The sequence below is a fragment of the Manacus vitellinus genome, unplaced genomic scaffold (genome assembly GCF_001715985.3).
Source record: "Manacus vitellinus isolate BGI_N305 unplaced genomic scaffold, ASM171598v3 scaffold_38_pilon, whole genome shotgun sequence".
In the NCBI taxonomy this organism is placed as follows: Eukaryota; Metazoa; Chordata; class Aves; order Passeriformes; family Pipridae; genus Manacus; species Manacus vitellinus.
This window is the reverse complement of record NW_021940526.1, coordinates 1546389-1563691: the sequence shown is the minus strand read 5'-3', so window position 1 is coordinate 1563691 and position 17303 is coordinate 1546389. Positions and strand designations below refer to the sequence as shown.

At 36.6% G+C, this 17303-nt stretch overlaps 1 protein-coding gene across 2 annotated transcripts in view; it reads right to left on the bottom strand.

Annotated features, from left to right (window-relative positions):
- TASP1 (taspase 1) overlaps positions 1-16982 on the bottom strand; it is a 75469-nt gene extending 58487 nt beyond the window's left edge. The window contains exons 1-5 of one of the 2 annotated variants that reach the window (XM_018077604.3): positions 16650-16982; positions 14950-15017; positions 13586-13654; positions 5968-6088; positions 4722-4806 (exon numbers count right to left, since the gene is read on the bottom strand). In XM_018077604.3, the coding sequence (XP_017933093.1) occupies positions 4722-4806; positions 5968-6088; positions 13586-13654; positions 14950-15017; positions 16650-16794 (488 nt within the window). In that variant the 5' untranslated portion in view covers positions 16795-16982. The remainder of the gene's footprint in view (positions 1-4721; positions 4807-5967; positions 6089-13585; positions 13655-14949; positions 15018-16649) is intronic. The other variant, XM_008932987.4, reaches the window with a different exon arrangement.
- Between the last annotated feature and the right edge of the window lie 321 nt (positions 16983-17303).

Below are 17303 nucleotides of genomic sequence, written 5' to 3'. Positions count from 1 at the left end.
CTCTGTTGTTTGCCCTTAAAGAAATTCATCTTATTGCCTGAAAAGGGGATGTAGGAGCTGGAAACCAGACAGTGCCTGAAAGACACTGTGTAACACAATAAAGGACAATTATTTCCAATCTTATTTCAAAAGTGGGCTATGAAGTTAAGAATAACACAACTGCTTAATGGACATGAGAAGTAAAGACTGAGCAATTAGAAAAGTTTACAGAAATACCAGACTTACAAAAAAAACAGTCCCTGGGACCATGTAGTTCTACAGTTTCTGAGACCATTATTCATACAGCAAATTTGCTGGCATTAACACTGCTGGAAGTTTTCTTGACAGTGTTGTATCTGACACCTGCAGCTTCCAGTATGCAGTATTTTAAGATGGTACTTTCTATCTTTCTATGATTTAACCAACACAAGAGGTGTGTCCAGTCTTTCCATACGAAAGTCTCAAAAAAAGGCTTATCCAGATGAGAATTTGAATTTATTAAATGCATATTTCTTACCATTGATAGTGCAGCTCCAGATAAGAATTATTCTTGTTGCAAGATACTGTAGCATAAGTTACTGGGTACCTTGGGAGAACTCAAGTATCTCCTATTAGGTGAGTGCTCAAAAAACAACCTGGCACTTTCATTAACATAAGAGAAAAATGCAAACTGTAGCCAAATCTAATTAAGTGGTATTCTTCATTGACTAAAAGAAGGTGGTTTTGGTCTTTAGAGTAAAAGTTTTCTGTCAACAATACATTCTTGGGAAGTAAATAAGCACTTGCAGTTCAAAACAATTTACACAGACAGGAAGGTTAAGTAGAGAAAGCATCAAGCTCAAACATTAGGAGTTTTATATGTGGTAACTTGAATAGCACAGGTCACTCAGAAACATTGTGTTTTACAAACAGTCTCACAATTGCCTTTTTAATACTTAAAAACACAGAAGAAGTCACTAGTAATCATGAGAGCGCAAAAAAGCACCCAAGAATGTCTCATAATTTAAGTGATATGACTTTTACTTTGTTCACATTTCAGTCCTTAATTCCTAGATTCCTTTCCTTCTTTAAGATGGGCACAAAGTATTTGTACTTCTGGTCCCAAAGAACAGTTAGATTAGTTGAAGCAGAAAACTAACTAAGGCTCCATAACACCACAGAGATCATCCACTTTTTTTCAACAATTCAGATGTCTTGAAAAGACAGTGTAATCATAGAAAAGTTAAAATAAACTGTTTACAGGACAAATAACATCAGAATCTCAGTGCTTTGTTGCCTGTACATAAAAATAAATGTACAGACAAGCTTAATTTATTGGGGGTGAGGGAGAAGAGGGAATAAAGCACTATAGAAGGCAGTCAAAACCACCCCGAGTTTCAAAAGCCTTTAGGCTAATTCAAAATACAATTTTCCAAAGGGGGGGGAAAAAACCAAAAACATAAACAAAGCATGAATGGGTTTGTTCTCTGCTACTCTGAGAGCTGGTTCTGCACAAATAAGATATAAAGATCTTTCTTGCAAATATATCAGAGTAGTCTGTAGTTGTTACAGAACACACAGAAGATGAAAACATCCTCCCAGTAAGGAGCCAGTGCTTGCACATGCCTTCCAGTTCCAGGTATGCTACACCATATTCATGGAAAATGCAAGTAAAGGTCTCTAAAATGGTCTTTTCAGAGAATTTTCTCCAAGAACTTGGTTTTCCTGGTGCTGTTTGCTCCAAACACGACCATTTAATAGGGGCTGTAGGGAGGCAGGTCACACCAAGCTAAACAGAAGGTGGTTTGGTTCATTAAAGGTGGTCAAGGCAATCCTGGATGTAACAAATTCGCTTTGTTATGATTTATTATAAAATGCAGCAAATCACGCTGAAATAATTGACACAAAGAAGAATTTGTTCTGAAGAAATACAGAACAGAGATAAAAGGGGGTGCAAGTCTTCTCACTCCAGGCACTTCCTCGACTGTGCACAGCCCTACAAGTTACACAGTTTATATATTCTGCACAGAATACGGTAAAATTGAAGCAATTACAAATCCTTGTATATTTAAATGGAAAAAAAAACCCAAAAAAAACCAAAAACAAACAAACAAACAAAAAACTAAGGAGAAATTCTTTCCCATATGGGTTAGTATTAATACTGAAAAAGGAATATGGGCATGGACTTGATGTCAGTAGTACTAAGGAGTTCTAAGAAAGGACACATTTAGGTGTGTTTGTGGTATCCTGCAAATCTTACAAATCTACATTTAACAGCAAGCAGATGTAAATAAGCCTTTTTTCCTTAGAAAGGTCAAGGTTTCAGTGTAAGAAACAGAAAATCTTCAAGTTTATTACTACAAAACATCTAATCCATTATAAAGTGACTAAAGATCACTGCCAAAGATTCATCCAGTTTGTAACTATGCTCCTAAAATAGTGCTTTCTTTGGTAAAGTTATACAACAAACAGGAATATCTTACAGCAGAATATGTAAGATTTATGAGTATTTTCTGTTCCTGCATGAGAGAAAATCCTGCCAATGTTGAGCAGAATAAAATAAGGCAGAAAGATGTAAGGACCTTAGAGGTTTCAAAAAATGCACTCATGCATTCAGGGATACTCTAAACTTCTAAAATTCTAATTTGGGGAGTGGAATTCTGTGTTTCAAACAATACAACTAGAGACTGATCCAGAAGGACACACTCTACACAGCAATTTACAGTAAACTGGATACATCAGTTCAGACACTTAATCACTCCTTGCCATCTCTGAATAAATCAATTCACACTCATTAGAATTTCTTCTACTGAAAATTAGAAATACACCACTTTGAATTGGTTTTGAACCAATTTGCCAATGACAACGAAGATGAAAATTGCACACCTTCACAGACAAAAAAGAGTTACTAAAATCCTGACACTTGCTAGGAATGCCAAAACATGGCTGCTCTCTTGTCATTTAGCTATATGTGTTCCCAGCTTGTGCAGGAATGCACCTCAGTCCCAAAAGTAACGTGTGACACCAATCCTGGTCAGAAAGGTGAGGCATGAAATCATCCACAGCCACCACCATCAGTGACCACGAGCTCTGTCACCTGAACTTGGGACACCCTGTGTGTACAAAGCAAGCCCAAAGCACAACCCATCACATCCCACTTGTACTGATCGTTTCCAGGGTAACAAATTTGCTCTACCAAAATATGCATTCAAAATCCAGGGTGGGAAAAAGGAAATGAAAATATTTCTTAGGTAACCCAGGTGCACCAATAAACTGCATGTGTTGTCTCAGCTCATCTCTGACTTCGAGATTTTGAGTTCCTCTGTCTTTGAGAGTATTTGATAGCCAAGACCTTGCACAGTCTTTGAAAGATTTAGTTTTGTTCTTTGAGGGCAAGAGGGTGTAGGTTTTTTTCCATTCAGTTATTTTTAAAACTATAGCAGCATAAATGAGGTCATAGTCACAGTGAACATGCTAAAATGCCCAAGTGCTCTTCCTTACAATAATTCTAGAATGCTGCGATGTCACAGACTAAACAATCCCAAGTGCTTGCTCCTGTAGTGACTTCAGTACTAGTTCTGGAACACCAAAAAAACCACCCTATTTGACACTCTAATCTAATTCAGGTAAGCCTCAGTTTCTTCTGACAGACAAAGAAATGAGCTAATAGCAATTGAAATTAAAGTTCCTATTTCTTAGTAAACCTCTCTGTAGTTACTCTCTGCTTTCTCCATTAAAGAAAAGAGTTTTAAATGCAAAATCTGTCTGTTAAAGGTTTGGTTTCAAGCTGGCTGGTTTTGATCTGTGAACTTCCTTTGCAGCACAACAGAACACTGAAATCCTGCTCTTCCTCACTGTTTAAACTGGAATACTATACCACCCAGTTATGAACTACTTTGCTAATTTTACAGAATAACACAGTAAGGAAAGCAAAATTTTTGAATCTAAATATATATATTTTAAAATACCAAAATTCTGGTTTAATACTTCTGCAAATACTGACCATTAGTTAGAAAAAAGGCAGCAAGTTCTGCCACAGGTGACAGACAATAGCAGTCAATTAATATGAATGAATTATTCAAGTTCTCTACCTGTCAATTTAAACTGCTAATGAGAATAAGATGGTTTTAAGAATAATCAGTTCTGACATTTCTTGGATTCTTTCCAAAATGATGCAATAATATTTAAAGTTACTATGCATTTAATAGTTACCTCTTCCATCTAAGTATCACACCCATTTCAGTAAGAGTGCTTGTTTCCATTTTTGTTGTAAATACTACTAAATCTATCTTTAAAATAAGAGAAAGTTACTAAACACTGCACATTTCCACACTACAGCCACAAAATAAAGCCACAAAGGCAGCAAAGTAGGACTATTTTTCATACTTGTTAAAAACCTTGTTGCTTTTTTTAAAGGTACACAGAGGCAAAGGCAGTAAAATTGCCCTTTAACCTTGATGTGTTTTGGGATTTTTCAAAATGCTACAGTAGCAAATGTAAGGATTGAGTATTACAACTAGAAATAATCACACAGACAGAAACTATCACAAAGTTGATGCTGCTATCTATTCCTAATACATCCTTCTACCCACAACTTCATCGAGCGCACAAGATATTTCAAGATCAGAGCACAAAGCTTATCTCCTTTTTAAAGGCTGGTATGTAAAGCAGCACCAGCCTTCCTGGGGTAAGATAAAACCTTCAAATGTGGCATGCATGGAGACCAAAGACCAAAGAAAAGTCAAGCAGAACAAAGCAATTACCAAGGTGGAATTCTGCCAGCAGAGAGTTTTCCCTTCTGCCCTTCACATAACAATCTATTTGCAACCGAAACTGGATTCTTGATTCCTGAAAAGTTAGCAAAAAATGGGAACAAAACATTAAAATATTTTTCCACAGAGCACTGCAGTGTTCATTTTGGCAATGGGAGTCAGATTCTTTTAATTTCCAAGGGTTTGTCAAGCCATTAAGAGACACCTTATGTTATGTTTCAATGTAGTAACTACCTTCTCAGTTTTTCCCTCACATCCTGTCAGTAGTGACAAAGCCTTCCAGTCAACACCTCCCCCACATTTATTTTAAAAAAAGAAAGAACCACACTGAAATAGTAGGAGGGATCTCCCACCACAGAAATCTCAAGTTAAATCTATTGTATTCTAAAGGCTAAAGATGTTTTATGGGCATTAATTTTTCAAGACGGAAAGAGTTTGCATTTGGACCTATCAGGCCAGAACAGGGATTATAGGATTCAGGCTTAGCTTTCTCTCACTCCCTCATTTCCTCCTTCCCCATGGTTGGAAGGATACATTTTTTAACAAACAGGCCTTGAAACACTTAATTTTACTATTTATTTTAGATTTATATCTACATGAGGAAGTTATTACCACAGTTTAGAACTATTCTAGGATAAAGAACAAAGCTTGAAAATTTGTCAGAAAAGCTATTCAAAAGTAACAGCTAAGATTGTTCATGTACTTCAGCAAAACCTCAACAATCCCTATTTGGGACTGTATATCTATATTTGTTTTGTACTGAAAGCTAAAACTAGACAAAAAAAGAGAAACACACTAGTTCTCAGATTAAATAAGTCCCATATGCAAATAAATGATTGAATTATATACCAGTAACTTCTTTGAGAAGGCTGAGAACAAAAACAAATACAAATGCCTGTAATATTTTTTAACAATTGAATTTTATTATGAAGTTATCGTTCTACAAATTCATCTCAGCAAACTCAGCCCCATTGTGAATATTGTGTGGTATCATATAACTGTTCTGCACCAAAGGATTCTCAGTGAACTAATAAGCCAACATGTTACATAAAGCAAATTAACACGAATCAGCATTTTAGGGGCCAGGAATGCCTCTCCATTTTCTAAAAGGCTAGAATTTATTTAAACAGGGTAAAATTTACCATGTGTCCCCTCCTTCAAAACAGTAACAAAAAAGAACAAAACCCATCTTTGCACCTAAATCAGTATTTAGCTTTATAATACATAGTTAACATACCACTCAGTGCTCCAACTGCTCCAAAATTTAATGACTTTCCATCCATTATACTGGCATCACATTCTATCTCACCCAGAAGGTTTAGGTTAGATCCCAATCCTGCATTTGTGAAAGGAGAATCCTAAAAATAAGAACGAAACATTGTAAGGCCACAGCCATAACAGACTAGATTGATCAAAACCTCTGTATAATTGATCTGAAAACACTGGTCATGGTGCAGGGCATTTTCTTATTTTAGCAGTTTGATCTTCCACAACGAAAACAAGGGCACTTTGAACAGAGCATCTGAAATTACTGCAATGGATATCTCTCACCCGCTACAGGGTATAATAACACTAATATAAAAACCAGTCACCCAACAATTTATGATCATTTCTATTCAAGCAAAAGCCTTACAATCATTCAATATTTAATTAATTAATGAATTAATCTAATAATCACTGCACAGACCACAGTGTACCTTTCAGCCTCCCAAGTATGACACTGCTGTAAAACAGAACTGTACTTTTTCTGAACATCCTAACCTATGACTGCAGCTCTGCAAGCAGAAGTGAAGAAATGGCATCACTAATAAACCACTCTAAAATTTCTATTTGACCATCAGCATAAGGACAGTCACTACTGTGGTCTGGAAGTTTCTCGACTAAAAACCAAGATTTATTTCATGGCAAGTACGGAACAACATTTAGCAGCATCATAAACCTAACTCCTCTTTTATTAGCACCTTCTGTGGCTTTTAACAAACCCAAGGTTCTCAAACAATAAAAGTTCTGCATGCTAGAATTACACCCCATTTTCACCCACCCATTTCATCAGAGCATCCCCATGACTTTAAAACCACAAAATTTCCAAGTAGCACACTTCAAAAGTCTCACTGCCAGTTCAGTATAATCCCCCAGCTCAACATAATCCCCTCTTTCTAGATGCAAGCACAAAAGGAATACAGGACAAAGAAAACAACCAAACAGTACAGTTTCAGAGAGATGCTGCAGGCTTTCAGTTTTCACTTGTTTAAATTACAACCAGTGTAAAAACCTGATGCGACAAAGAGTTGTCTAGACCACAAGTGAACATGTCAGTGAAATGAGATGGTCATACTTCTACAGTACACGTAATAAAGGCTGAATCAGGAAACAAATTACTGGAAACAGCTCAAAGTTCTGTCTTAAGTGTTAAGGGAACTGGTTTGGTTTTGTACATACTGATTTGCAACAAATTCAAAGGAACAAAAGAGAGAGGAGCACACAGAAATGAAAAATAAATCTGATGTCAGCTAGCTTTTAACTTTCAAATGAACAAGTAGTGAGTAAATTTAAAATCTGTTTTGCAAGAAGCTGATTCTAATTTACAGAGACATTTTAAGATTTCTTAGCGTTTGAGTCACTAAAATGCTACCTTCCTGAAGAATCACGAGCACATAATAGATAATACATAATCATGAAACTCCTTTATTTTCTGCTTTTTCCTTCTGAAGCAGCATAAGATTTTATTCCACTTTATCCCATCCTATTTTAATCCACAACAGTTCTTCCAATTCACTGCGTATATTCATTCTGTTGTTCATTTTGACAGCAAAGCCTCACAGCAAATGAATAAATTTGAAAAGATTTTAGGATAATGAAACATTTGCAGTTAAGCGTGGCACAAATAACTTTCCCTAAAAGGGGAAGGGAGGGGGAGAATATGTTTAAAAAAAAAAAAAAAAGATGGCCTAGAAAAGGCAGAAAACTCCGAGTAGCCACTGGCTTAACTGACTTCATTGCTCCCCAGGCTCCACAAGTACGAAGAAAATTAAGTTGGTGAAGTTTAGGAAAAAAGGAGCAGAGAAGTGATGGAAGGAATTGAAAGTGAATGGTGAATGGTACTTGGAGGATACAGCAAAACCAGGAATGCTCAGGATGAACAATGCTTGTCCAAGTTCCTGGCCCCGGGGTAATCAGAGTGCAAAGACCTGTGAGCCTGGAGACAAATCCCTAATGTTCTGTTCCAAAGACATTCACTCAGGGTGTTACACTCAAGAACATCAGCAAGGGGAAGAACTTTGTGCTCCACAGATTCGCCACAAAGCAGAGACAGCTGTTATTTTAGAGCAGATGTCATGGACAAATAAGGGGAATAAGAAGGACCCATGAGAGAAGAAGTTTAAATAAAGGTCCAGAATCTTCTGCAGTCAAGACACAAAGCTCTCTACCAGCTGATAAAGGTAATAATCAAAAGAGAGGAGGGAAAAAATACAGGATATGGAATGGTACTAGTTCACTTTATGTCTCAAGATCTAGATGTGCTTCGACACCTTGGCACAGCACCTTCACTGGCACAAAACCAAGAGATACTTTACTCAGAGGATCTCAAGACAAAAGGAATGCCATCTGTTTCTCCCTACAGAATATTTACCAGAATACTACAGAATTTTTAATAAATAACAATTCTACATCAAACTGAGATGTCTCTTTGGTGGCATAACTCTCACATTAGGACTCAGAAGGAATCTTACCAGTACAGTCACAACATGAGTAACTTCTCCAGTGAAAAGAAACAAAGACCAAATTCCAAGCACCTGTTCAAAATTTCTGTGAGTTTCACTTAGCTTTACAATCAGACTGCACTCAAGACAGTCTCAGAATTGCCCAGAGGAAGGTGGTCTAACTTCACACATCTGAAAGGCAATCTGAAAACAGTTTTAAAAGTGCAGGAGCTGGGTGTGAACCCAGGGAATTTCTGATATCTACCTGAGTGTCTCTGAGATGAGATAAAAGCCTTTGAAACGAGGTAGGAAAAAACCTTTATAAAAAATGGAAACAAATTCACACCTACTTCTATGAATAGGCAAGGACATGAAATACACCACAAAAATACAAATCTCTTTTTGAAAATATGAATCTCTGCAAAGTCTGACCAAAAGATTTCAAGACTCTGATATACAAATGGAGGAATACAACTTATGAACTTATGAAAATTAAGGTGTATTTTGAAATGAAAATTCAAAACCTTTAAGGAATGCAGAAACATTAAAAGAGAAGCATGAAGGCTTTCAAAGAGGGAAGAAACAAACTGAGCTACCTGAAGAATTCTCTTCATACCCTCAGACAGAAAAATGCAGCAGTGCAAGAACTGACTACCATAAAATCGGGAAGAACTAAGTAAAGCATGTGTCCAAGAAGAGGGAGGATGGAAGAGGAGAAAAAGGTTTAATACAAAAGGTATCTTCAGGAATATACTTTTTTATTTCAAACCACAAGCAGGGATCAGCCTTTGTATTTCCAAGGAGGCTGAAAAAGAAGAGTAAGCAAACCAAGCATCAGCTTTGCATGTTAACAGCAAGCCCTGCTACCACAGAAAAAGAGGAAGAAAGAAGAGGCAAACAAATAACTATTCAAAGCATTTTAACAAAATATAAGCCTTTAATATTTTGAAAAATACTAAACTACCTGGCAATTATTCCACCACTGAAGTATCTCTAACTTACCATGTAAAGCTGTAGCAAAGGAGGTAACAGGAAGCTTTAGGATGTGAAACAGGAGTTTCATTTTCCCAAGTTACCCATCTTGCAAAAATTCAAGCTCCTGAGGGTATTGTTTTTATTTTTAGAATCCTTTTTACTTTGAGACCCATTTATAAATGTTCTGGCAGCAAACACAGGGATCCTGATGTTTCTAGCTCCAGTCAAAGCTGGAATGCTCAAAGAAGTTAATCAACTCTAACGCTTATATCACAGCAAACAGTTAAAATGCTCTGCTTTCAATGGATTTTAAAGAACATTCCGTCCATCTTTGATACAGTTTTGTCCATGGCTTATTTGCGACTTTAAAAGCAAATTCAAAGTCTACAGGTATTTATTTTTGTACAGTAGAACTTGAAAATTTATTTTGCTGTGGGAGTTTAGTGCCAACAATCAATATTCTACATGGATGAGTCACGTCCCTTTCAATTACACCAGCTAAAATGCTTTTAAAGGACACTTTTGTCACAGATTACTGTCAGTCACTCTGCTGCAAATCATCACAGTATTGCTTTTAACCAGTATTAACAACTTCCAGTTGATTACCCATTAAAAGTTCATCTTTGGTGGCTGCCTTAATGCAACAGGGCTGCTTCTTGAAACAGAAGTCCTTGGGACTAAGATTGTATACTCAGAAATCTTAATCACTAGAAAAATAATAAATAAAGCATCAAACAAGTTCTTTTGTTGCAAAATCTTGCTTACAGTCACACAAACCCTCTGCTTGAATATAACAGGTACAGAATAACATTTGCACTGATCCACAATAACAAAAAAAAAGGCAAAATAAAATGAGCAATTTCAGCAGCAAGGAGACAGAAACCCAAAATGTGACACCCGTTTTCCCCACAGATCATATTAATTTCCAATTTAAATGATGTTCATAAAGAACATTCTAGTGAAGTCAGGTAAAAAAACAAGTGATCTACACATATATTAATCAAAGATTAGACTAAATTTAGGAAACAATTTGAAATCTTCGTCAGTTCCTGTCTCCAGTACCTGATCAGTACTTCGTGAAGTGCTCAATAGTCAAAGAAAAGCTTGGATTTGGACATTTTTCTCACAACCACACATACAGGCAAATCAGCACGTGGTTTTGCTGAAAACAGCAAGTTTCAAGCAGGGTGTGTGGAGGGAGACCTCAACTATCCCCCCCAAAAAGCTGCCCAAATAATCCCTCTGTGTTTCAAGAGAAACTCAGACTTCATATGGTGGCTGACAGCAAGAGTGCAGAAATCAATGGTACTGCAATAATATCTTTGTAGAAGCACATGGTGTAAATGATGAGTCTCAAGAAGTACCTTGTCCAGACCCTTTTTATTACCAAAAACTGAAAGAGGTAAAATGTTCAATTGTTTCTTTGCAATGGCAGTGTTCACAAACTGGAAAACATGAACAGCCTTTAATCAACTTATCAAATGCAGCTGATGCTTATGAAGAACAGCCCAGTCATTTTAACAGTATTCTGGGTCAGTCTTGTTACTTTGCAAAAGAAATGCACCTTTTCTCTAGTTAACTATCACCAATATTATCTCAATCACAGAAAACCCCTTCACTTGAGATTCACACAGTCCAACAAAGAAAGGCTGTTCCTTCTCCACTTAGAGCCTGAAAAATAAAACAAAACACAGACAGCATACCACAAGCAAACTGTCAGCTTGCTCATAAAAGATCAAGAGCAAATCTTGAGCCCCAACAAGTCTTTGAAGTGATGCCTCTTGGATTAGCTGAGATTCTGTGTAATGGGGGTTGTGTAATTGAGTGGAACTGAGGAAAGAAATTCATCTTCTGTGAGACTTCCACAAAAAGAGATTTGTGCCTTGCAAAGACTACACATTTCTGGAATACAGCATTCAAAGCCCGAGAGAACTGTAAAAGTGATTAAATATTTCAGATAAAGTCACAGCAATGTGTTCTACAGAAACCAAAATATCCAGAAGTTACACACAGTGCTTTACAATGGGATCTGTTATCAGGTTATGCAAACTTCTGTTGTTCTGTATCTTCATCTGTATTACAGGGACACAAGTAAACAAACAGTTTCATGCAGATTTTTTGTTATGTATTTACCAACTTAAAATGCTAAAGCACAAACAAAAGGGTGTGATAGCTCATCAACATAAACATATATTTTTACCAATAAAATGTTGTAGTTGATGAGAAAAACTATTCTGTTTGCTTTGTTGACTTGTTTTCCACAGAGCAACAGAAAAACCACCAGAACTAAACCAGAAGATGCAGCTCCAGAAACGACAAGAGATGTCTGGAGGTGATGTTCAGAATGAGGTGAGTAGATACAAACCTTTACATATTTTGGAAGCTGCTCATTTAGAAGTTTCCCATACCAGATCCAAAAGACTGCCACTGCAAATCACAGTGTTTTGAGTATAAATTTGATTTTTCCTCGATGTAACTCCATAGCCACATACTTTAACCTAAAAGAAGCCCAAATCCCAAACCCAATATTCTCTATTCCAGTAACAGACAGAACAACCCCCAATTAAGAGGTTATATAAATCAACGAATAAATGAAAGCAAATAATTACATTAATGACAGCAATACAACCTGAACAAAATAACATTTAACTTCAAAAAGTTAAAAAAAATAGGGCTTGTGCAACAGCATATATAAAAGTACTACCAAAGACAATTATAAAACCGGAAACTGGAATGATGGCAGGCATCAGAACAATAGCAACAAGACAGATAAGGAGAAAAAGCTTTCTGATTGCAGTAATTTCATAAAAAGTTTTTAATTTCATCTTAAAGCCGTAACTTCTTCCACAGATGTTACTTCAGAGTATTTAAATCTACTAAAGTAAAAGTCTCCTGGGGATAACAAAAACAGATCAAATATTTACCCCAGGCACAGCTGCAAAGAGATACAGAACTGTTGGGTTAAGCTTCTTAAAATATGTTTTCTTCTGTGTAGCTCAGGAACACGATAAAAATCACAACCCAAAGTGAGTTTTTATTTTTGTTTTCCACTGAGGGAACTGACACACAAAACAGCCTTGTGGAGGAACAGCAGCCTCAGTCAGCTTAGGGAAGTGCACTGGAAATAATTCCACTGAAGATATCCCTGATTTCCCTGGGTTATATTCTAATGTGTGAGATAACACATGAAAGCAGGTTTGAAGAGCTCAGTGCAGACCAGCAGTGGTGCTGAAAGCCAAGAACCTTGCCAAGGGAACAGTGTGACTGCAGCCCTGGCTCCCAGGCAGCATGTCTAACACATACTAAAGTGTGTGCTCACTGCCTGCCTCACACCAGCCCTACCAAGGACACTCATGAACACTTTCCCAACACACGTGTAAGCAAATCCACTGCTAATCCTCTTGGAATACTACCAGGAATTCCAAACCCAGGAAATTATTTTTACAGCACAACACTTACCTTGCCTTCCTCCTTTGCTAATAAAGTTGGAGGGGAAGAAGCAATTACTGCTTACAGAAGAGGAATACCTGTTTCCATCATTACTGTCCTGAGGGATTAGTGGACCTGGGACAATAACCAAACTGCCCTATTTATATCCCAGAAATGTTTAGCTTTACTCGCTTCCACATTATTTCACTGGGACCTTCACTGAAGTCAGATGCCATAAAAATCTCACCACTCCAAAAAGACACTTTGCCAAAAACCTCCCATACAGCTGCTCATCAAGACTTTCTATCTTAATTAACAAGTGTCATTTTGAAATAAAAGCATTACTTGTCCTATTCCTCTGCACATATTTTGTCATTAAAATCAGAACCAGTAGGATGATTTTTCTTCCCTTTCTAAGAAGCAGAGCCAGAACTGTCCATCTGTAGCTCAGTAAGAAATAAAGTTCCCTACAAAGTGTTAAATAATTCTTTAATAACTGCATTTATTTTTAAAGAGTAAAGACTATCTAAGATGACAATCAAATTGCACCAACTAGACAACTTTTATTCAGTTTGCATTTTTAGAAATTATTTAAATACATTTACTCCAAAACACAGTGGAAAAGCAAAATATAAAATTAGTGCAGCATAAAAGTGGAAATCTCAGTAAATTTCCCACTTAACACCTTCCTACAGAAAAATCTGGCAATGCACCCATGGGACTTATTTACTACTAGTCAGAAATTCATACCTCTAATTCTATAAGTGCTGCAGTCACTGCATCTGTAGCAAGAGCACCAGCCTGGAGCTTTTCAATTGCCTGTAAAACAGAATTTTCAGTTGATGATTAAGGAATTCTAATTTTCTGTGACTGAGCCTTACATTTTCCCAGTCTTGTACAAAACAAAATCTTCACCAAATTTGCTTAAAACATAAGAGGGCATAAAAACAAGAGGCACTGGAAATAAGTCAGTATGAACCATGTGAGGGCAGATCTGAAAGTTGGATTGTACTACCCTGACACTGAGACATTGCATTTAGTAGTAGATTCCTGCATGGTCAAATTTATACGAAAATAACTTTTTATATTATATATAAGTCCTCAAACACTTGATGCTTCAGCCAACAAGTTTCAAATTTTCCTTCAAAATTTTCCAAGGTTCAACAAAAATTCCTAGTACCATTTATTGCAATTACAGTCAAACTGAAGAAAATTAACAAGCTCATCTAAAAGCCAAAACACACGAACAAATCAAATAAGACAATGTTATCTTCAAATTACAGACACACACAACAATGAACTTCTAATAGTATTTTAAGATCCATTTTGGACAAGACATGACAGTCAAGTTCCCTCAGGGAACCCCAGGAAACAACTATGGCTTCATCTTCAGCTGCAAGACCTGCAACTGTTTGTTCTTCACAGAAATTATTTATGTTGGCTACTCAGCTTAAGGAGCCACACAGAATTTCAAATTACACTTAAATTCAACAGCATTTTCTCACATAATTAGCTGGAAAATGACTTTCACCAGGGCTAATGCACAACTTTAACGAAGCCAGTGCTATGTCTGGGTGATTTGTGAGGCTTCCCATTACAAAATTAGATTGGTATTAGGATTGAGCAACAGAACTGTAATACAAAGTGATAATTATCAGAGGCCAGTTCTGAGACTCTTCTAAAGAGTCTGCCAAGCTCCCAGCTCCTGCTCCCTGGAGAAAGCAAAAAACATTAAAAATTTTGGAGAGAGGTCTTCCAGCTACTCATTCAACACGTAGTACACAGGGCTTTGCCAGCTCCAAACCTAAATTCTTGGAAGAGATTAAAAAATACTGGCTTCAATGGAAATGGAAATCTTGTCCTTTCTCCCTTTCCAGCTTTGATATTTTTTTGTTTTGTTTTTCCTGTTTCTACCTCCTTTCCTATTAAGATGTTAAGAGCTATCAAGAAGAAAGTAATTCTAGGAACTCCTGCATTTATGGAGCAACCTGGATGCTGGAGTTTAAATAAATTCCAAAAAGAGTGGACATGGATGATATCCAAGCACAGATACCATATTTAGCTCCAGAGGCTACTAGAGGCTCAGGAATACTGCAGGAAGCTGTAGGACATACCTTCTGACAGGCTCTTTTGCACACATGCTTGTACTCTTTAGCTTTGGATTCGGAATGATAACCTGCACCTACAGTTAAGGAAAAAGATAAAACTGTTAAATTACCTGTCAAACTGCAGCCTTACAGTTCACACAGGCAGGTACAGCCTTCCTTATTCTGGATTACATTGGCATTTCCCTTTTGTACCAATGATTGACAACTTTATGCATTCCAACACTGACTCAAGCACACCCAGTAAAACACAGCATACATCCAGAAACACAGAGGTATAAATCACAGCATCAAACAACCTCTTCCTGTAAACACTTTGCACGAGATTTCAGTATCACTCATTCTTGGAGTATTTCCGGCACAGCTTTTTTATTTACTTTTTTATTTTACTTAAAACCCTTGATTTTATGTTAAACTCCAATTTTCCTTTCACCACTGATGTGCAAGTTCGCAATTATCATTCTGCTCATCTTCTCATGTTCATGCTACATTTTTTAGAGCCTGTTGCTCCTGCTTTAGAACCAGGAGAGTTGCTTGAAGTAGAGATCATACAAATTTTTCATCTAATTTTGAGTCTTCATGTCTATACCATTGCATCAAATCATTCTGCCCTATTCTGTAGCCACTGCCCCTAATTCCATACCTGAAAAACCCACTATTTGACTAAATGCAGCATCAAAAAAACAACTGCCATGACTGCACACTGATATTGAAATTCTACTTCTGTTTTACTGGTTTTTGAACTTAAAGATGTGCTTGTATTTATCTCAGCTTCACTTTTCTCACTACTAGAAACATTAGTTTTGAGAAACTCTATTAAATTAACACTACCAGTAATGTACAATATATTGAACACTTCTATCTGCTCTTAAAATAGAATACTAGGGTCATCAAATATCAACTCAGAATAAAATTGAGGGTTTGGGGGATTTTTTTAACCTTAATAATTTTATAAAGCAAGTAGCATGTTGGTTTTTCAAATAATTTAGGCATTACCTTGCTCAGTTTCACCTCATGTCATCACACATATGGTAAAAACAAACATACAGATGTAAGCATTACTAGTATTTTTATGTTAATAGTATTTAAGAAAGAACATATCAGAAAAGAAATTATGAGCAAGACACACTAACACATCATTTTTGCATCAGATATGGAAATATGCATCACATGTGGAAATAATAAATAGTAACTCATTTAAATAGGATCAAAAATTAAATAAAATCAAAAATTGGACTTGAAAGAAAAATTTCAAAAGGGCAAAAAAAAGTGAACAGCCTAAAGAGGTTGCAGAAAGCCTTAAGTAGACTGTCCTCATGGACAAGTTAGACAAGAAACAAGAAATTTAATGAAACAGCTATGTTTGACCTTTCCGTAGGGTAAAGAAACACACTGAAAGATCTCTTCCACTTTGTAGGCTTCCCATACTTAGCAGACAACTGCAGAATTTGATGTTTTATAACCATTTAAATTCAGGGATTTTCTTCGTCAAGGAGAAAAAAAAAATACCATCCAGAACACCCAAATAGCCACATTTTGGCCTATGCAACTTCCAGTTAAACTCTCCACTCCCAGAGTTGCACACAAAGTTAATGTCACTTCATGAACACATCAGTAGTCCAAAGATACTATAAAATTTGTGTTGATATTTAGTTTGATATCAAAGTATGCACTGTTTTCATTCCAGCTGTTCTGCTTCCACATCTTACCTGCATGGACAAGCACAAATCCCACTCGTTTCCCTCTTTGGGTTTGCTTTGCTTCGGGCTCTTTGACCACCACTTTTACAGCTGTAACCTGAGATGACTTGGAAGGTAACACTTCTACTGAACTTATCCCCTTCTCCATGATCATACATTGGGATCACCATCTTCTATCAGGAAGGAGCACACTTCCATGCAAAAATAAACTCTGGAGGGGAATCATCCTAAAAACAAATCACGTGCATATGTTAGACACTGATTTCAAGAGATGGATTTCACACAAATAACCTCAAAAAGAGCTTTTGGAGGAGAGGTTTGAAACACAGAGCGTGGCTCTTGAAAGAAGTTCTGCCTCTTCCCTAGCTAAAAGTATTAATGAAACTTAAAATAATCCAACTCCATGTTTCAAGCTCAAATCAACCTTTTTGCTATGATATAACGTGAACCTAATAATCTTCCTAGACACTGTAAGGAATTGTTAATATAAGTTTTGCTTTCCATGGTGTCCTTTTAATCAACAATACAACTTATTTCTCCTCCCATCATGTCTAACTAGCACATGAGCAACCCTTTAAAATGCTATACCTTTTTCTTTCTTTTGCAGGGAATAACTGTTTATTCCTATAATGACCTCCTTCCATACTTTTATAATTCCCCACT